Raw genomic sequence first — 22,866 nt, 5'->3', positions numbered from 1 at the left:
GAGGACGTTTAATGGTATCACTGCTCAGCTCAGTAAAATTCCAAAGAACTGAAAAACATAGTGCAATACCATAGACATAATTTTTGGTCCAAATGACCAAATCTGGCGATGATGAGCAAATGTTGCTAAAATGTAGTGACCTGTTACATATGGACATAATAGAAGGTAAGTACTGTATCATGAATAATGGCTCACTTAAGAGACTTAGAGAGAATTTATAGGAGAATGGTGTTGGGATGGAAAATTTAAAACTTTATTAAATATATTCCTTTTGAGTCTGGTTTTCCTCTAAAATGAACAAGTGTAAAACTCATCAGAAGCAAGGATAAGGGATGGATAACTCCTGGGATTAAAGTGACTTGTGCTATGAATAAGGAATTCTACCTAAGTAAGAAGACAAGCTAATGCAAATCACTTGCACTAAGCTAAAAAATAAAACCACCAAGAATGAAGCAAAAACAATTTTGAGCATCAGCATAACAAGAACAGCAATACAAATTAAAGTGAGTGCCCCCCCCCCCCAACCCACATTCATATCATTCACCACCAAATTATGTTATTACTTTCACATAGTGGCTTCATAAGTTTTACCCAATAATAAAGTAACAAATACAGATGCATTAGATTTATTTCACCTCATCACACACTGAATGCAGGACCAACAGAAATTAGTTTCAAAAGTACAACTTCTAAGGAGATTACAAAATTCATCAGGTCACTAAGAAGTTTTAATTTTGCTACCCATGGTGATGTCTCTTGCATAATATTGAAATCTTGTGCTGACCTGACAGGACTACCCATAAGGATACAGGGTACTTTTCTGGCTCAATATTATGTAAAAATCAACACCTATTTCTTTCAGGCACCGTTTATAATGTATATGTTTTACAGATTTTTTGTTGATACCAGGTAATGCAGCAAACTTTCTAAACAGATTAGAAGTATTTTGAATATTTTTGAACCTGCTGAGGGTTATTTAAAAAGAACTACAAAGAAACTGATGCACTTTTTCCCCAAAATGCTTCCTCAAATTGAGGTACCATTTAATCCAATTTTATATATTTGAAGGAGACCAAATTTTTACCAGATATGCACGACATGATGGCTGAGGTACTAGAAGTATTTAATTCCACCTATTATGTATAACACAAGGATTAAAAAAATCACACCTTACATTTTAATTTTTATAATTTTTTTCCTAATAAAAATGTTATTTTACCTATAATTTAGTTGATTCTGCACTAAAGCTTAGGCCTATTTCCACCACTGGTGGCACAGTATGTTTACTGCGCTAGAGGGCAGTTACGGCACCTTCTCGCGCACGCGTTGTGGGTCTTCTGCGGCTGATATAGGGGCTGCCACTTGCGCTAGGAAGTCAGTTCCAGCGAGATCGTGCACCAGCACTCTCACCTGAAGATGGCGGCCAGTTGGACCGCGGAAATATTGTGTCATGAAGACGTCATGATCCGGCTGCATACCCGAGAAGAATATTATCAATTATTACGCCGGGAAAGCCTTCGTGCCCATATCCTCCATAACCGGTTTTGAGAAAAAGTGGAAAAACTGTTTTCACTGGGTAAATACAAACTGTCCTACACTGTATGTTGTATACATAAGTATGGATTAGTACAAAACCATTTGGGCTATTGAAAAAAAAAAATCAGGAACTCAATGGATGTAAGATATAAGCAAAATAAAAATGGACTTGGACAGTTTTGCATCTGACTTTGCAGTTGGCCACTTTTGCATGCAACTGAAATGGACATGGACAGTTTTGAACCTGACTAGTTGTACATGAGGAGAGGATATGGGGTGAACATAAAACTGTGTATTCAGTTTTAATTTCTTTGAATATTTCTGAAGGTACATGGTGTAACAACTGACAAACTGCAATCCACTTCATACATCATATCTGGCACAATGTCTTCATCTTCTCGTGCTAGGCATTCTGATTCAACTGATGCCCCTAACCTGCTGGAACCTAGTAATGTCATGTACCATGACAGGGATTCACGTTCCTTCCAGGACTCACCATAGTGTTTCTCAAGGAGTTTTGAAACATCCTCTAGTTTCTTTTCATTAATAGGAACAACCGTATTCGTAATGCAGCTCGAGTTTGTGTGTCCCAAGTGTTTCCCACGTTTGCATACGGACACTGGTAGGTTGATTTCAGAATTATAATTAGGCTCCCCTTGGACTTTTATAGCATTCTGAGAATGTGTATAACTTTCAGAATAAACAGCTGTAAGAGACCACACAAGTACAATGTTTACATGCTTATGGTAGCCATCTTGCATTACAGTCACATGACCCCAGCCTTAAATGCGATTTGTCAAAAGGGACATGGCAAGTTTTGCACCCAACTTACTGATGGACATGGACAGTTTTGAATCTAACCACACATTTCGTGAGCTGTTTTCCATAGGACATGGAGAGCTTTGAGCATAAATAGCATTTCAAGCATGTGTAAAATATCATGCCCTACAATCCAGAGTTGCCAACTCCATTTTTTTTAAAAGTGGACATGGACAGTTTTGCATCTAAGCAAATCAGTTAGATGAGATTAGATTATATTCAATTCGTTTCGTAGACCCAAAAATGAGATGACTCTTGCAGGTGTGGAACAAGTCAGAAACTATAACATAAAACATCTGAATACAATACTAACTACCCTGATCATTTGTCAGGAGATTGTCAAAATAGGTGAAAACATTACAATAAACTGGACCTGCTATTATTTACAGAATTAACAATGTCAGAATGAAACATAGTTATGCACTTTTTATAAGTTTATCATACACAAAATACCTAATCTCGACCATTGTGGCCAAGTGTTATCAAAACTGAAAACTAACACATTTTTACTTAAGCTGGTCTATCAGTCCCTGCTACCCCTTTCGCAGGCTGTGGGGGATATACTTCCCACTAAACGTACTTCTTCACAGCATTTAAGGAAATATATGTTATCAATTCTGTACGCTCCTGGCATCTAGTGACAGTCTGCTGCACCAGTTGTAGTTTCTGTTTGATGGGAAATACATATCCCACCAAACAATGGTGTTTTATGTGTTATTGGGAAGTATAGTTACCATCAATGTAGTTTCTGGAAGAGGCTTTGGAAGCACACTTACCACCAACTTCGAGGTGTACCCCAAAGCTTTTGGCAATATGTTTTATGACCTCTGTCTATGCCTGATATCTTGTGGTAGTACACTGCACCAGTGTATGAAAACTGCTGTCTTGGGATCACTAATGTTGTCAGAACACACTGCTTCACTTCTGCAATATACATTATTGTGACATGTATCAGTTCATATCTTTATTGTGTCATAAAGTTTCAAGGATTGTTTTCACATTATGATATGTAAACTTTAATATCAGTAACAAACATTTTTTAAACATTTTTTAAATAAAGTACAAGAAAACATAAAAACAGAAAACACTGTTCATTTTTTTACTTGTAATGGCAACACATAACAGTACACAAAAGTGAAGTGGGAAATCCATCTACCACCAGTTTTAATACATCACAAAGTTGCCACAGTGATACAGGTATCGCCATAGTTTTTGGTCCTAAAACTTAACTAAACCCTGCCCGGATACTGGATGCCGAGACGGACGGGCATGTGGTCAGCACACCACTCTCTCCCAGCTATATGCCAGTTTACAAGACTGGAGCCGCTACTTCTCAATCACGTAGCTCCTCAGTTTGCCTCACAGGGGCTGAGTGCACCCTGCTTGCCAACAGTGCGTGGCAGACCGGATGGTCACCCATTCAAGTGCTAGACCAGCCTGACAGTGCTTAACTTGTCATCTGACGAGAACCAGTATTATCACTGCAACAAAGCCGTTGGCTTTTTGGTCCTAAATCACAAAAATAAAATTATCATCACTGAGTTCCTACAAAAAATGTGCCCACGTAAGGGTTATAGAGTAGGAGGAGTTGCCTATCAGAAAGTCTTCAAACTCTGTTTAGACTGTGCTTTACCTGAAACAAAGTTTTTTTATGGTTGCTGGCAATTTATTGAAAATGTGCATTCCTGAATATTGGACACCTTTCTGGACCAAGGTAAGTGATTTTAGGTCTTTGTGTAGATTGTTCTTATTCCTAGTATTGATACTATGTATTGAGCTATTGGTTGGAGATGGAGATATATACTTACAACACATTTCATGAAGGAATGGTTAGAACACAAAGTTCCTTGAACAGGTTTCTGTATGATGTTCTTGAATTTGCACATTAAAATATTTTGCTCGGTTTGACGAGTTACCCCAGAATATGATACCGTTTGACATAATATAATGAAAGTAAGCGAAGTATGGAAGTTTTTTATATTTATATCTCCTGCACCTGATGTCATTTCACTGCAAATACAGACTCGTTTAGGCATCCCCCAACTGAATTTATTATTCAGTTGTAATGGCAGAAATTTAACACTGTCAATCTCTTCAATCTGCTTGTCTTCTTATGTTATGCAAATGTTGGAATGAAATCTCTTACAGATTCTGAGTTGCCTCTAGTGAGTCTTTTCAAAGTTTAATGACAGTGAATTAGCTTTAAACCATTTATTAATGTCAGTGAAAATTTGATAATAAGCAGCCATTTCTAAATCTGTACGTGACTTGCTGCATAGCAGGCATATTTGATCAAATGCGTAAAGTGTGGTGATGGAAATTGACAGGGAGAAATGTCTCAAGTTTAACAGCTCTTCCACTAATAAACCTGGAATGACAAAGAGCTATCGGAAATTATATTAAGTCTTTTTGTTGTCATCCTAAACAGAGGTGTCATTATGTCCAGGCCAAGAATCCAACAAAAACATTGAATTAATTTCTGCAACTGATATGAAGACTTTTCGGATATGGTATTAGAAATTATTTTCTCCAATTTTTCCAAATTTTGCTATGTCAGCTCCGAGATTTTTGCAAGTAAAGTCTTTTTGCCCTGATGTTTCTGAAGACAGAGACAGACAAAGCAGCAGAAACAGTAATCACTGGCGTTGTTGAATATGAATATGTCATAGCATTCAGCAACTGCAGATAACTCTTGTCTTTTTTTCACTCAACATGATAAACTTCTTCAGATGAGGCCAGTGATTTCAATTCCACACCATTCTTCATATTTCATCTTTGCAGGGTTGGATTCCACATTCTGCAAAACTCTGCAACTTGCGCAAAGACTGATGCTGTTAGCAACCACTGCTAATTATTATGGATATTAAATAAGTTGCAAGTTCAAGCAAATAGTAACTGTGAACAATTGTGTCAGAGGAACTACCAATGGAAACTGAAATTCGCTTTACAAGTTATGGCTGCATCATGCCATGTTATCTGTTTACCAATGTGCCATCAACTAGAGCCCCTATCACATCATGTGCATAAACTGTAAACCTATGCACCAGCACCTCAAACATGCATATCTGTAACTACAGGCTGGTTCACATAGACTTATTACACCATCTACGTAGGATATACCCGGCACTCATGCACAGTAGAAGGTAATAATGCACGAAATGCAAATAGAAGCAGCTGATCTCTTGTAAAGTCGTTCGTTCTACCGTGCGAAACACAAGAGGGGACCATATGACATATTGGAACGTCATTCGTTCAAATTATTTATGTAAGCTGAAGGTTCCTATTTAAAAGAAATTGTTTTTTATCATTATTTATTAAGTAATTGTAATCTATTATGTAGGTTATTACTGTTCTGAATTACAGACTCAACAGTTAGTTTTATATTATTACACTTGGTTACGCAGATACACGTATAAATAAATTTACATTTTATACATAGACAACCCACTTGTTTTTGGAGATATTGCCCTGGCGGTGACAATAAATCTTTGGATTAGGGCAGAACAACAACGAAAACGAAAAACCAGATGTTGAGTTTGAACCTGGCTGAAAGGAAGAAACAAAGGCACGAAGATCCGCAAGAATCTCGGAACTTCATGAGGGTGAACATGGCCTGTTTCTAGAAGCTGCTGTCTATAATAGAAGATGGAATTAGCAAGAGTGACAGTGTCACGAGGGAGGCTCTCACCTTCTTGAAAGTAAGAATTAAATTATATGTTTTATGATCATACCAGCCTAGATCACTGATAAAATACCAGTACATGCCCTGTTATGTTGCAGGCTGGTTGTAACATTATGTTTCCAGGTGAGTGGGAAATCATTTAAGAGTGTGGCTTTTAGCCACAGAATAGCACAGCCCACCATTTCAAAAGTAGTTGTTGGTGTATGCACTGCAATTTGCAAAACTTTCAAGGACCAGTACTTAAAGGTGCACTTGTGTTATTTTTCCAAGTTTGGAAAATGGAATGCAATGTGCTACTGAGAGTTTTTCAGTCATCATCTGTCGCACTGGGCGAAACTGCACGGGCTTTCTCGCTATACCGCCAGTTTCTCTTTTCTGGCATGCTGAAATAAAGCAAGAGATGCAATCAAATCAAACATGAACATTCGTAAGCTAAGGCATTATGATACAAATGTAAAATCACCATGTAACTATCTATCGCTTACGCCTTTGTTCCACAGCGATCACAGGGTCGGCATGGTTACAATGGAGTTGGCAAGGTTAGTTTTTAGGCGTGGCCAGAAGCCCTTCCTGCCACTACCCCGTAACCCCCCCCCCCCCCCCCTTCCCCCAGGACGGAATCAGTGTACCCCAATTGTCTGTATCTAGTGTAAATCGTGAAATAGTTTGAATGTGTATCAAATGTCTGCGACGCGTGTAACTGACGTGGAACATGGGGACCAGCCTGGTATTCACCTAGGGGGATGTGAAAAACCTCCTAAAAACCACATCCAGGCTGGCAGGCACACCGGCCCTCGTCGTTAATCTGCTGGGCAGATTCGATCCAGGGCTGGCGCACCTACCAGAGTGCAGGCAGCAGCGCGTTAGCGTTCTTGGTTACCCTAGCGGGTGAAAAATCACCATGTAACATTATATGCATATTACTCAGAAAGAAACAATTGAACGATTGCCAGCGTACCATATTATGATACAATGGGTCGTATGGACACCTTTCCTCACTGTATGCCTGAATTAAGACGCTTAACACCTCTTTCCACAATTTCATTTCTATAATGCAAAGTAATTAAAAGAAAAAAATGCTTTCACAAACAGCTAGTATTAGTCTCCTGGCATAAAAAAAATCTGCATTTATGAAAACCTGCTTATTGAAAAAAAAACAGGGAAAATTCCCAACACAAAAACTGAAAATAACTACTAGCCATTGAACAATAAGCAAATAACAAGCAGAAATCACCTGGATAAAATGTCTGCTAATTTTCGTAGTTTCACCCATTCTACCATTAGACGGCTGTAGTGCTAGACCAGCACCCTTTGTGGCAGATCATTGTACAATACCTGCTTAAGGATATGTGCCTGCTGTGTTGCACATGTGCAGTCTGCTACATAAATGGCAGGGGCATATATTTCTCCAGATACCTGGTGAGCTAAAAAATTTGGCAATTTTCAACATTTTAAAGAAATATTTGCAATGTGTAGTAGCAGCTAAAATCTTGGCCTTGTGTAACTTTTGGTGTATTCTACCCATATAAAAAAATTCTGGGGCAGGTTTTGACATGTCAGATTGGACCGTTCCCTTGTAGGTGTTGTTGTACGTAATATAATGCTGAATGACTGCAACTCTTAGAAGAACAATCAATATTTAATTGTACATTTTTAACATATGGATATTCATAATCTTAAATTTATATTATCATGAACTTCACAGCTCTCACTTATAACAGTAAGTACAGTATTCAAGTTTTATTAATCACTTGTGTCGAGGCCCGTAAATTTGTTGCTATATCCAACTGCACCAACAGACTCTTCTTCTTCATCATCATCTTCCTCCTCCTCTGAATCACCCTCACTTTTTTCTCCTGTATTTTCATGACTAATCTGCTTCTCAGATGTATCACTTTCTTCATCAGATGACTCAGTTCCATCCTTCAGCTCTGTGTTCTTCTCTTGTCCTTTGGCCTGAACCCAGTGCACAGTTTCAACATACTCATGGTTTTCCCATAATTCTAAAAGAAAGAAAAGTTATTCGTTACTTTAGAAAAGACATTACTTACTATCAGAAATAGAACAAAACACAATGTTACAGATGGATAGCGGCTTAACATGCATAAAAATAGGTTAAAATACTATCAACCAATTGTAGAAAACTAAGGCCAGGCTAACAGCAACTGAAACAAAACAAGGGAATTACCAGATATTATCTGCTAGAGTCTACAGTTGAGAACTTCAGAGATATTAGAGAACAGAAAAGAAGACTGACACAGTTCTGCAGCTATGAGAGGATGGAGATCACCCATTAACACACATGTTGGGTCAACATGACTTGTGTGGCTTTTTTTCTTTTTCTTCATTGGGTGTGATCACCTTTGTTGTCTAGCATCTACTTTTCTCCCAGTTTTAGCATATCAACCAACAGGGTATGCGAGTGCAAGAAAATTTATGATTTATTAAAAACAAAGATTCCATGACTTACCAAACGGGAAAGCGCTGGTAGATAGGCACAATAAAAAAACACACAAACACACACAAAATTTTGTGTGTTTTTTTATTGTGCCTATCTACCAGCGCTTTCCCGTTTGGTAAGTCATGGAATCTTTGTTTTTAATATCTTTCCGTTCCTGGGACTGGAATGACTCCTTACCCTCTCCCTTAAAACCCACATCCTTTAGTCTTTCCCTCTCCTTCCCTCTTTCCTGACGAAGCAACCGTTGGTTGCGAAAGCTTGAATTTTGTGTGTATGTTTGTGTGTCTATCGACCTGCCAGCGCTTTTGTTTGGTAAGTCTCATCATCTTTGTTTTTAGATATGTAAAATTTATGATGTGTTACACATGTATGAGCTTCTAGGAAAATTCTTCAGTATTAATATCCTGACAAGCTATTGTTTCCTTAATATCTGCATAATAATGCAGTAAATGAAGCAGCAAAAAGGAATACAAACATCTCAAAAATGAGATCAACAGGAAGTGCAAAATGGCTAGAGGACAAATGTAAGGATGTAGAGCAGGGCTTCACGACATACGTGCTCGCGGAGCAAGCTGTGAGCAGCAAGGCGCGAGCACGGAGCAGTGCGAGCACGCTACCCCCACTACCGGACCAGAGCAGAGAGTAGGGAGAGTCATGTGGGGGCACACAACAGCTGTCGCCAGTCAATGTAAATCCGCAGCCACCTGCAGGGATATCACTCACGAATTATCACTGTGACAAATGAAACAAATAAAGGAGAATGTACACGTGCCACATAATTTTATTAGCTTAGTGTATGCCTCTACATTCGTATTAATTTGTGAACTGTTACACAACATAAGGTGTCACTGAAGTGTGGGATTCTCTGTTATCTTGTACTTTTTGCCCTTTACAATTGCGTCTATGTTTGGAGTAATTGTTCTTGTGCATCGTAGGTGCAGCGTGCAGTTTAAATTTCGATCAGACAATGCGTTTCTCAGGCGTGTCTTGTTACATTTCATTGCAGAGAACAGTTATTCACAAACATACATGGAACCGAACATTGATATTATTGTAGCCACCAGTTTGTGCAAATGAGGAAATCTATCCTGAGGGAAGTGTCTGTAAAATTCCAAAATGTTTTTCTTGTTCTGAAATTTGTCTCTGTATTCTCTGTCACACTGCAGGTCAGTAATTTCTAGTTGCAGCTCAGGACAAATCTCTTCAATATTTGCTGAATATGGAGAGGAGAACAGATCAGAATCACTGTCTAGTGCTGTCAGATCTTGAAAGCGTTGATCAAATTCTTCCTTAAGGGCAACTAAACTATGTGAATAACTTTCACAGTCTTTGTGAACATCTTGCATGGATGATAATTTAGGAAAATGAGCTAGATTTCCTGTTTCCAGCTGACTCACCCGAAGTGTCAATTTCATTTTAAAAGCTCGTATTCGATCTATGAAATGAGTAATTAGCAGATCTTTACCTTGTAGTGAAATGTTCAAAGCATTCAGATGGCTAGTTAAATCTGCTAAGAACGCGAGATCACATTTCCATGAAGGTTCTTTCAATTCAGGAACACACGTTATTTATTTCTGTGAACATATTTATCTCATCTGGTTATAATAGAAGGAAACATTCCACGAAGGAAAAATATATTTAAAAACAAAGATGATGTGACTTACCAAATGAAAGTGCTGGCAGGTCGACAGACACACAAACAAACACAAACATACACACAAAATCCAAGCTTTCGCAACCAACGGTTGCCTCGTCAGGAAAGAGGGAAGGAGAAGGAAAGACAAAAGGATATGGGTTTTAAGGGAGAGGGTAAGGAGTCATTCCAATCCCGGGAGCGGAAAGACTTACCTTAGGGGGAAAAAAGGACAGGTATACACTCGCACACACACACATATCCATCCACACATACACAGACACAAGCAGACATTTGTAAAGGGCCTTTACAAATGTCTGCTTGTGTCTGTGTATGTGTGGATGGATATGTGTGTGTGTGCGAGTGTATACCTGTCCTTTTTTCCCCCTAAGGTAAGTCTTTCCGCTCCCGGGATTGGAATGACTCCTTACCCTCTCCCTTAAAACCCATATCCTTTTGTCTTTCCTTCTCCTTCCCTCTTTCCTGACGAGGCAACCGTTGGTTGCGAAAGCTTGGATTTTGTGTGTATGTTTGTGTTTGTTTGTGTGTCTGTCGACCTGCCAGCACTTTCATTTGGTAAGTCACATCATCTTTGTTTTTAAATATATTTATCTCATCTAATAGACAAAAATTCGATTTAATAATTCGCCACGACTAAGCCAGTGGACCTCGCTGTAATAAGGCAGGCTACCATACTGGCTTTCTACATCCTCAAGAAAGCTTTTAAATTGTCTGTGTTGTAGCCCATGCTTCCTTATATAATTGATTACACAAACAACAACACTCATCATATTTTTTAGAGTGATACTCTTTGCACATAAGTTTTCCTGGTGGATCACACAGTGAACGCCCCTTATTTCATTTGGCACGGTCAGTTTTTGCATTTTCTCCTTCAACAGCGCAACGAAACCTAATTTTTTCTGTGTCATCGCTGGTGCACCGTCTGTAGACACTGAAACTAAAGAATTCCACGACAATCCTATATTTTCAACACTTTCTTCAACACTACTTAAAATATCACCTCTGGTTGTAGTGTTCTTCATGGCTACTACATCGAGGAGCTCCTTCCTCACCTGAAGATCTGTATTAACACCTCTAATAAATATGGAAAGCTGCGCTGTTCCAGTGATATCAACACTTTCGTCCAGAGCTAGAGAATACGCCTTAAAATCTTTATAGATATATGCAAGCTGGCTCTGGACGTCGTCTGCCACGTCCTGTATGTGACGCATAATGGTCATGTCAGATAATAGCACAATCCCAAACTGTTCAACTTGAGATGGACACAAATGTTCCGCTGTAACTACCAAACATCTTCTATTAAATCGCCATCAGTGAAGTGGCGCAGGGATTTTGCTAAAAACAAAGCAATTTTGTAGCTCACTCTGAGAGCTGCCTCAGTTGATTTTTCTTCGTCATCCAGATCTTCTTCCGATAGCTTCCTTTTAAGTTTAATAACTTTCCATCACATTTTCCACTTCTGTAGTCTTTCGCGTGGTATGACATATAATGTCACTGCAAATTAAATTTTCTAAAAGAACTCAGCGTTTTGTGACATACTAAACATTTTGCAACACCATCTTTTTCTGTAAACAGATACAATTCCTCCCAATGGGGGTTGAACTGCGAAAGCATGGTTGGGGTTACACAACGGCGACTTGACATGATTCTTAACCAGCAAAGTGACTGTTAGAGCTGATCGTAGTACTTTTAACGTTACACAGTCGGCGCGAATTCAATAGGCACGCTGCGGTCCTATTCATACGTGCGTGCGCATTTCCCTCCCTCCCTACTCTGCGACCTTGCACCTGCTCGCGAGCACATGCCTGAGCAGACGCGAGTACTCGCGCTCAAAACTGGCCAGTTGTTAATCCCTGATGTAGAGGCACATAACACTAGGGGTAAGATAGATACTGCCTACAGGAAAATGAGAGAGACCTTTGGAGAAAAGAGAACCACTTATATGAATATCAAGAGCTCAGATGGAAACTCAGTTCTAAGCAAAGAAGGGAAAGCAGAAAGGTGGAAGGAGTATATAGAGGGTCTATACAAGAGCGATGTTCTTGAAGACAATATTATAGAAATGGAAGAGAATGTATACGAAGATGAAATAGGAGATATGATATTGCGTGAAGAGCATGACACAGCACTGAAAGACCTAAGTCGAAACAAGGCCCCGGTAGTAGACAATATTCCATGAGAACTACTGACAGCCTTGGGAGAGCCAGTCCTCACAAAACTCTACCATCTGGTGAGCAAGATGTATGAGACAGGAGAAATACCTTCAGACTTCAAGAAGAATATAATAATTCCGATCCCAAAGAAAGCAAGTGTTGACAGATGTGAAAATTACCAAACAATTAGTTTAATAAGCCACGGCTGCAAAATACTAACATGAATTCTTTACAGACGAATGGAAAAACTGGTAGAAGCCGACCTCGGGGAAGATCAGTTTGGAACATGTGAGGCAATACTGACCATACGACTTATATTAGGAAACAGATTAAAGAAAGGCAAACCTATGTTTCTAGCATTTGTAGACTTAGAGAAAGCTATTGACAATGTTGACTGGAATACTCTCTTTCAAATTCTAAAGGTGGCAGGGGTAAAATACAGGAAGCGAAAGGCTATTTACAAATTGTACAGAAACCAGATGGCAGTTATAAGAGTTGAGGGACATGAAAGGGAAGCAGTGGTTGGGAAGGGAGTGAGACAGGGTTGTAGCCTATCCCCAATATTATTCAATCTGTATATTGAGCAAGTAGTAAAGGAAACAAAAGAAAAATTTGGAGAAGGTATTAAAATCCATGGAGAAGAAATAAAAACTTTGAGGTTCGCTGATGACATTGTAATTCTGTCAGAGACAGCAAAGGACCTGGACGAGCAGCTGAACGGAATGGACAGTGTGTTGAAAGGAGGATATAAGATGAACATCAACAAAAGCAAAACGAGGATAATGGAATGTAGTCTAATAAAATTAGGTGATGCTGCAGGAATTAGATTAGGAAATGAGACGCTTAAAGTAGTAAATGAGTTTTACTATTTGGGGAGCAAAATAAGTGATGATGGCCGAAGTAGAGATGATATAAAATGTAGACTGGCAATGGCAAGGGAAGCGTTTCTGAAGAAGAGAAATTTGTTAACATCGAGTATAGACTTAAGTGTCAGGAAGTCGTTTCTGAAAGTAATTGTATAGAGTGTAGCCATGTATGGAAGTGAAACATGGACGATAAATAATTTGGAGAAGAAATGTGGTGCTACAGAAGAATGCTGAAGATTAGATGGGTAGATCACATAACTAATGAGCAGGTATTGAATAGAATTGGGGAGAAGAGAAATTTGTGGAACAACTTGACTAGAAGAAGGAACTGGTTGGTACGACATATTCTGCGGCATCAAGGGATCACCAATTTAGTACTGTAAGGCAGCGTGGAGGGTAAAAATCATAGAGGGAGGCCAAGAGATGAATACAATAAACAGATTCAGAAGGATGTATGTTGCAGTAGGTACTGGGAGATGAAGAGGCTTGCACAGGATAGAGTAGCATGGAGAGCTGCATCAAACCACAGGAAGATACAAGATGACTTGGACAGGACTTATGATTGGTGTAAAAAATGGCAGCTAACTCTACATATAGATAAATGTAAATTAATGCAGATGAATAGGAAAAAGAATACTGTAATGTTTGAATACTCCATTAGTAGTGTAGCGCTTGACACAGTCACGTAATGTTTGAATACTCCATTAGTAGTGTAGCGCTTGACACTCACGTCAATTAAGTATTTGGGCGTAACATTGCAGAGCAATATAAAGTGGGACAAGCATGTAATGGCAGTTGTGGGGGAGGCGGATAGTCGCCTTCTGTTCATTGGTAGAATTTTAGGAAGATGTGGTTCATCTGTAAAGGAGACCACTTATAAAACACTAATACGACCTATTCTTGAGTACTGCTCGAGCGTTTGGGATCCCTATCAGGTTGGATTGAGGGAGGACATAGAAGCAATTCAGAGGCGGGCTGCTAGATTTGTTACAGGTAGGTTTGATCATCATGCGAGTGTTACGGAAATGCTTCAGGAACTCGGGTGGGCGTCTCTAGAGGAAAGGAGGCGTTCTTTTCATGAATCGCTACTGAGGAAATTAGAGAACCAGCATTTGAGGCTGACTGCAGTACATTTTTACTGCCGCCAACTTACATTTCGCGGAAAGACCACAAAGATAAGATAAGAGAGATTAGGGTTCGTACAGAGGCATATAGGCAGTCATTTCTCCCTCGTTCTGTTTGGGATTGGAACAGGGATTGCGGAATATGTATGTAGATGTAGATTTAAAATGTGTAGATGAAGATCCAACACTGTTACTTAATTATTTCAAGAAAGTTACTGTGTTGTTAAAAGTGAGGACATAGTGTTTGGCAAACAGTCTATCTGAGGAAATTCAGAGGATGATGACACTGTTGAATTATGGAAACCAATGAATGTGTTGTGTAGCAAGCAAGAGGTACACAACAAATACATCGAGAGGCCACCGCCACACAGGTTCAACCACAACCTTTCATTTGGTACCTCTTAGTTCCATGCAGCAGCCTCCAGATGACACTCACATACCTGGACCTCTTTCTGCTTCTGCATCATGTTTTTCTGTGTGTCACACATGTCCGCCAAAAGTGTGGACAGCCAAAAAAGAGAGTGCTGCCAATCATGGTAACATTGTAGCTGCAGCCAGCTCAATATACTTCCCGCAAGGCTACCGTACATCCCGACTTAGCAGTCAATATTTACAGAGTAATAAGATGATAAAGAGTGTCTGCAATATTACTTTCAGACAGAGTGACAATATCAGATACTGCAAAGAGACAGAAAAGTTATCTAAATTTCACTGAATTAGTGACAGGACATCAAGGGCCATACATGAAACTGTACTAAGGTAACACATTCTTAACAGATGTTATTGGTTATTTCTAGGGAGAGGAAAGAATTGTTTTATTTTATGCCCAAAATCAGTGCTATTTTGTTGCCTAATTCATTTTTTACACTTTTAATATTTTTTTTGGTCAATTTCAATATTATTTCATTCCAATTGTAATGTTATTTTTTTCCAATTTCCGTTTTTTTTTACTAAATTTGTTATTATTGTTCGCCAACTTTGCTGCAGTTTTATGGCAAATCTGTTGCAATTCTTTTGCCAAATGCAGTGCTATTTTTTGCCAAATTCAGTACTTTTTTTTGTTGAATACAGTGTTAGTTTCTTACCAGATTTGATTATATTTTTTGTCAAATATGGTGTTATTTCTTTGCCAAATTCAGAGTTTTTTTGTCAATGTTTCTGTTATTTTTTGCTAATTTTGGCATTTTTTCCGATTTTGGCACTGTTTTTCAACATTGCATCATAGTTTGTTACCGGGGAAATAAAATGTCACTTTAAGATTATGCATGAACCTTGGTTTCGAGGAAAAAAGGAGGCCAAATGCATGTTTCAACATTCAATAACTACCAGTTAAAGCGACAAATTCCACAATATATCATAAAAATCAATGGATTTGGAATGTCTGCTGTAAATGGAGTAAAACTGATACAAGGAGTTAATGCAACCCTCCACTTCTAAAGTAATTCATGACAGTGAAGTAGTTTGTATGTGACAGTCAGTTATATGGAATCAGCACAATAAGATGGGTTGACATGGAGATGTGACAGAATGGCAAAAAGAAGCTACTGTGTTTGACATCCTAATGACAACATATTGACTGAAGCTGCTCCATTTGTTGATGTATCAATGCAGACTGCTCAACAAGGAAAGATATATTACTCACAGACATGTAACACAGTAACAGTAGTCATAAAAAGATCCTAGCTGTTATGCCTCATCACTTACTATCATTTTCAAATGCAACATGAATTGCTGCTGTCAGTGAATACAGGTACACCTCAACAAGTTTTCAAAGGAACATTACAGAGGAACTGCATGTAATGGTCATATGCGTCAGTTAATTGGCATAAGGCCACTGCTCACTGTGGCAAATACAGCTGTATGTCTTCACTGGGTGGACGATGTACAAACTGGAAAGTAACTGACTGGAGGCAGATAGTGTGTAGTCTCACAAGTCGAGATTTTGCCTATTTTCAAACTACACAAGTTTCAGAGGCATGAATAACCCAATGAGTTATTTATTCTGTGGTGTGTGGAGGGTGTAGTTCAAGCTGGAGGTTGTCGTGTGGCATTTTGGGGACATTTACATATCATATCTTATAGGCCTACCTGGATCAGAATTTTAAAAAGTGAGAAGATGGCTCATTACTTACAAGACACTATCATAGCAATAACCAATCAGAGTACAAGTTTGGTCACAACTTCTGTTCTGTGCACAGCTGTCATATTGATCTGCAGTCACAACTGCATATAACACTTGTGATATGCGACATCATGTGAAATTTCTTCGAAAAGTGCTAAGTCTATTAAGAAGCTACAAAGTGAACTCAGTACTACACAATAAAGGGGGAAGCATAAATACTTTAAATAGAACTGCACAGCTGCTGCTGTACTGGAGCCATATGGCACTTGGGTGTAATGGCAAAATGATAACATCCGCTCCTTTCATGCTGTAGATTACTTTGTTATTCTGACCCAGGTATAGGCCCACTCATTGAGGTGCCCAAGTGTAGCCCTTTCTTCTGTATCTTCATGATGAGTATGCTGTGTACCCTACTGTCTTCCAGTAAGTCAACAGCCATGTTCAAAGGGCTGCACACATACAATCCTGATTTGACAAACACTTAGCCAGCATATCTCATCTTGACTAGCCCATTAAATCACCCAATCTTAATCCAATAGAAAATGTCTTGTACCATTTGTAACAGTGGATGAAATGTATGAGCATCACCGGATGGTGAATTAAACCAAAAACATTACAACAGCCAAGTGGTGTTAAACCATAAGCATAAATGCGGACATCAGTTTAATGACACTCTTTGTCACCATTGCTATTATTGTTTAATATGAGCTGCACTTCATATGCTCACCACCGTTAAAATGTTATTTTAGGCTTTTTGAGAGAAACAGACACATGCAAAAATGAGTTTACTTCCCCAATTCATGTCACAAGCTTATTAGAAGTGGGCTCAGTGAAATCTCTACACTGTGTGAAATGTAAATTTTAAAGAATGCTCATGTGCTACAGTTTCGCTTCATGCTATCCATCACTGCTGCCAATCTTTGTGATCTACAGTGTGTGGTGCAAAGTACATACATGAGTGGTGTACATAGTTGCTGTGACTGTATCATGTCAGATTTGAACATGAAAGTCTTTAAAATGAGCTATTGCAAAACCCTCATTCTGTTTCCATGTCACATCTCTGTCATAGCACATCATCTGCATGAAAGTACATTTTCAGCACTTTACAAAATGCTTTCACACCCACCTGCAATCACATCAACAACAGGTAACTCCCACTCTACACTTATTCAGTAGCTCATTTTACTTGTGTTAGTGTGGTGTAGTGACTGCGCTGGCTATTGGGTGACTTAACAAGTTGCCAGCCAACAACACTTCACTAATCAGAAATGGGTGATGTTTCCTCAATCATGATTAAGCACATTCTTTGAGACTCAGCGTTTGAATTTAAAATGTTGACAATTGCATTGTTGCTGAATATAGTACATCGGATATACATGTAAAAAGATGAGACTTAGTAATAAGAGGCACAAAAAAAGGTGGTGGTTGGACCCCTTCCTCATGTATTGGTTCAGTCCGAACACTATGCATCAACTGTCTTGTTTTACCATTATCACCGCAACCTAGCAGTAATTGTATCATAGTTCCGCAGTGAAGTTAAATGTTGCAACTTGTGTTGGCAATACCGATCGAGGATTACATCAGCATTCCCTCTCTCACATCTCCTCTCTCCACAATTGCCTAAAAGATTTCCTGAATTCAACCACCAACTGTGGTGCAAACCATCTGTCTTTTGAGCCATGAATTTATGGTGTAGAATTGCGAAAAACATAAAATCAGAGAATGTGAAATTGAAGTTCCACTGTATATGGAAAATACTATGTGCCTTACTCATAAAAGGTGAAATTGTTCAGAATCATTATTTTTGCTGATTACAAATGAATATTCCAAAGAACTGTCTGAAGTAGCAAACCAGTTCTTTTTCTTGTTATACTGAACTAACTGTAGGTGTCAGTGGGATTCAGACAAATGGGAAATTACCTTTATAATGTATAGGATATGATATGCCCATTTCGCTTATAACTGATCCTTTTTTCTCCCCAACACCTACTGATTTAGAAATACATGTCTCTAAATCATGCAACTGTTACGAATATTTATAGAATCCTTACCTTTATTGTTGCTGTAGCCTGCTGGCCGCATGCAAAGACATATTTTTCCATCAAGTGCCATACGTAACAGATGATTTGCTGCTCGATATGAATCGAGGCGTGATGTCCTTGCTGTGAAAAAACCACGTTTCTGAGCCCACCCTGAAACATGAAAAATAAGACCATAATGTAAGCAACAAGTAATTCAGTCACATCTGTTAAAACCTTTAATAATACACAACTGAAAACAATTTTCATCTGCATCAAATTACATTGGTAGAATGAATTAACTACAGCCATTCACATAACAAAAACAGAAAAATTATGCAAACACAGCACTGTTTCATGTTTGGGTCTTGTCATTTTATTCTGTAATAACACAGTGAATTGCCAAAAGATATGACATTAAATAAATAATAATGTAGCTGTTAAAGATTAATACAGAGCTTGGACTATGAATGTAAAATGGAATTCACGGCTGTTAAAAAGCTGTATAGATCCATCTCATCTATCAGCCATTCAATACTTTCTTTTTTATAGTAGTAGTGCCAGGGATAGTTTTCAGGAGCACTGGTATATCATAGTAGATTCTTACCATCACAGATGTCCATTGCAGACCACTCCTCATCTCCCTCAGGATGCTTAATTTGTAGTAAATGTGGTAAATCCATTCTCTCCCCAAGAAACTGAATTGCTGAATATGGTTCTCGGAGCTGAGCAATTGGGTAACTCCCCATTAGCACCTTAAAAGAACAGACATAAAGAAGTTATTAAAGAAATTGAACTTCATCAAGCTCATTACTAAGTGAAGCATCTTCAAATGCAGTTAACTCTTGACAAATTTGACAACAAGTAATTAAGGTACACACAGTTCAAGCAATTGATTATCATGGCAAAATGGAGAAATCAGGCAGAATTCTGGATATCGAATTACTGAATAGAGCCAGTCTTTACAATTTACTGAAAACAAGCTATCCTGTGTTATACATCCTAAGTTCAGAAAAAAGTTCAGTAATTAAAACACACACACACACACACACACACACACACCACACACACACAAAACAGCAGACACTCTTGCTACAGCAAAACGAAACAAAAGAAATTCATTCCGCACATGAAGACGAATTGCAAGAATATATTTAGTATTAGCGAGTGTGCTTTGTACTTGAATCTACCATATAAGTGTAGAAGAATGTAAAGAATGGTGCAGCAAACAAAAACTGTGAGTAATGATAATACTTAATACTGTTTACAAATGCAAGGTAAAGCATGAGAATTGTTCACGATCTCTAGCCCAAAATTGTAAGAAAAACTATTGGGTTGGTGCATAAGTTTGTAGCATTTTTCTGTAAGTTTAATGAACACAACAGATATACATCACAGAGACTTTTAAGTCATCAATTTTCCTTGCCTATTTATAACAGTCTGCTGACATAGGATAACTTTTCAATTCAGCGACAGTAGAAATCACATGGTTTTGAGGTGAAGAACTCATCGAATCATGTTCGGAGTGCAATTTCATCAAGAAAGGAAACCCCAGAAGGTTGTTTAATAGGTGAAAATCTGAGGGTGAAAGATCAGGTGAATAAGGTGAATGGAGGAAGATTTCCCAACCCAACTCCTGTATAGTGTTTTTTGTCACTCTAGCACAATGTGGGCTTTCAGGCTGCGACTGGTGCAGCCTCAAAACAGATTAGTTTTTTGACTTGCTTAAAAATTACAAAAATAAAGCCAAGTTCTGTTGCTTGTTTGGTGATATAGTGGTGAAGTGGCAGAGTACATATCAAAGATCTCAGGTTCGGTACCTGGTCAATCCTAGGATTTTTATCTGTCACTTGTCACTTTTTACACCTCTTGCAGTGTTTGCTGATGTGTAAAATTTTGAGTTGCACAGTAGTTTGGAATCCATGTTAAATTGTAAGTGTCCCTGTAACTGGCTAAGTTGGTTCAAAGGCCAGAGGAAGACAGCAGCCAACAGGACTAAAGCGCTGCAGTGTTCAAAAAAATCTTCAGGTTGATGACTGCTTGACTCATTTTGAAAATAAAGCTGTTTTGTTGCTCGTAACAACAGTATTCACATACTGAGATGTATCACTTCCACACTGTTTGAGGATTTCTTTGCACCACATGATACAATGTGCCATTTAATCCAATAGTAATGAGTTTGGTACCAATAAAAGACAAAGACTTGCCATTTTAAAGTGTTCTTGCTCACTTGTGTGGACTGCTGGTACAGAAAGTGTTAAGAACTTCTCTTTATGGTGGTATGAAGTACCCTGACCCTCATTTCCTGATTCCATAAACAGTAACATTTTCCTCTGTAATATATGAAGGAAGTTAGCCTACTAAAGAGCAACACTCGGAATGAAGTTACTACTCATGAGCACTCTGTAAATTGTCTACATAGCATGGACATGTGAACAGCCTCCTCCTCCAAGCACTGAAGGTTGCTGTGGTATATTTTTATATAGGCTAGCATTAGTCTTCATGCTTTACATAAATTCAACATAAATATACAAGAGAAGTGATGTAACTACCAATAATTATTCTGGCACATATATAATGGTTATGAATGTACAGTATCTGAAATTGTGCAGCCCAGCTAATTACGGCAAACTCTCGAATCTGATGATGGTCCATTCCAAGACTGTAAGTACTAGCTAACAGAGAGAATCTTGACATACAACTAAGGAATTAAATCAACAACTTCATAAAATTTTAATAAAGTATGAGTCCACTATCAACTTCTAACAATTTATTCAATTCAGAGTCAATTAGTGAAGCTCAGCACTCTGGAAGTTAAGTTTTAGTGAAACATGTCTCTGATTTGGTCTGTATATTTTAAGTAAACATTTTTACTCTGGTGCAAGTTGCTAAACCTGTATGTCCTCAACATCAATGATTGCAAATTGGCCTTGGCTGGTGGGAAAGTGAAGGTATCAGGAGTGAAATAAGGTATATTTAGTGCAATGTTGTATCAAACACCAAAAAGATGTTAATTATTGCAAAACTGTTTATTGTTTTTTTTTCCTAGTCGAAGGAGATCATTGTTCATACTTACAGTGCAGGTCAGTCTGATTCAGTACTCATTTTTTTTTTATAGAGAATGTATTGCAGTACACCTTGCAGGAGTGTACCGGTCACTTAAAGTAACAAGAGATTTCCTTGTACAAAACATAACCTCCAAATTTTAACAGAGGCAGTGCTTATGGCTCATACTGTTTAAGAGCTTATCTTACTGGTGTTACCTTTAAACCACTGAAACTCAAAGATGGAAATTATTTGATCTACATTGTGACAAAATTAATGAATCTGTTGACAGACTTTTTTGTCAGGTCTGAAAATATGTACAGTTCGTACAAACCTTAACTTGAATGAAGAAAATCATTGTGCCCATGAATTCATTTAGGAAAGGTATAACTTAAACACTTAAGGCAACCTCCTATAGCAAACTCTTATGAGGCCAATGTCTGTATTCTACCTAAGATTTTCATTACTGTGCACAAGTCTGTCTGTCTGGTGCAAGCCCATGACTGGACTTTGGCCTGACTGCAAGTATGCTGCAGCCTTTCTATTTGACATGGCACTAAGAGGAGGAAGAGAGTACACAAATATGCACAAAAGTAATTTTCTATTATGTGAAAGACACTATCAGCAATTAAAAATTCAAACAGTTTTGCTTTATCAGAATGAGTGAGGAGAAACCCCAACAAAAGCATTTGTTACACAATGTACTGTATATGAGAGATTAACTTTTGCTTTGGGCCATTATACACCTTTGTCTTCTTCAGCTCATGTTATAATCCATCAATTAAAAATAACCAATTTCTGAAAATGTAATATGATTGGATGGTTAAAAAATCTATTCACCAAGCAGTGGCAGCAGAAAACACAGGTAAAAGTTATAGAAATGTTCAAGCTTTTGGAGCCAATGGCTCTTTGTTCTGGCAGAAGGGCTGGAGGGGAAAGAAGAGGGGTGAAAGGAAAGGACTGGTCAGATTTAGGAAATGGGGAGAGCTACAGAAAAGTCACGAGAACCCTGGGTTAGGGGAGACTTGTCAGATGTGACTTTTTCATAACTCTCCTGATTTCCTAAACCCCATCAGTCCTCTTTCTTTTCTGTTTCAACCCTTCTGCCAGAAGAAGAAACCACTGGCTCCGAAAGCTTGCACATTTTTGTAACGTTTGTTTGTGTTTCCTCCCGCCGCAGCTTCGTTAGTAGATTTTTTATCCATCCAATTATATGATAGTCTGTTATTCATCTCACTTCAACTAACACACATGTACATACACTGCCAAGTTGTTACTTCATTATAATTTATTACTCGACTGGCACACATTACAATTCTCTCTCCCAAGTCATATTGTCTTCCTCTCAATTTCTCCATTTGCCTGCACCTGATATGGTTTCATAAA

General features: G+C 38.4%; 1 protein-coding gene across 2 annotated transcripts in view; it reads right to left on the bottom strand.

Annotated features, from left to right (window-relative positions):
- Positions 1–7,657: 7,657 nt before the first annotated feature.
- Positions 7,658–22,866, bottom strand: part of LOC126170959 (guanine nucleotide-binding protein-like 1) — a 63,222-nt gene continuing 48,013 nt past the window's right edge. For both annotated transcript variants that reach the window (XM_049920762.1, XM_049920763.1), the window contains exons 10-12: positions 19,043–19,190; positions 18,469–18,609; positions 7,658–8,040 (exon numbers count right to left, since the gene is read on the bottom strand). In XM_049920762.1, the coding sequence (XP_049776719.1) occupies positions 7,781–8,040; positions 18,469–18,609; positions 19,043–19,190 (549 nt within the window). In that variant the 3' untranslated portion in view covers positions 7,658–7,780. The remainder of the gene's footprint in view (positions 8,041–18,468; positions 18,610–19,042; positions 19,191–22,866) is intronic.

Source organism: Schistocerca cancellata, chromosome 1 (assembly GCF_023864275.1).
Source record: "Schistocerca cancellata isolate TAMUIC-IGC-003103 chromosome 1, iqSchCanc2.1, whole genome shotgun sequence".
Classification (NCBI taxonomy): domain Eukaryota; kingdom Metazoa; phylum Arthropoda; class Insecta; order Orthoptera; family Acrididae; genus Schistocerca; species Schistocerca cancellata.
Note: the sequence above shows the minus strand (reverse complement) of the source record. Positions and strands in the feature narration are given on the sequence as shown.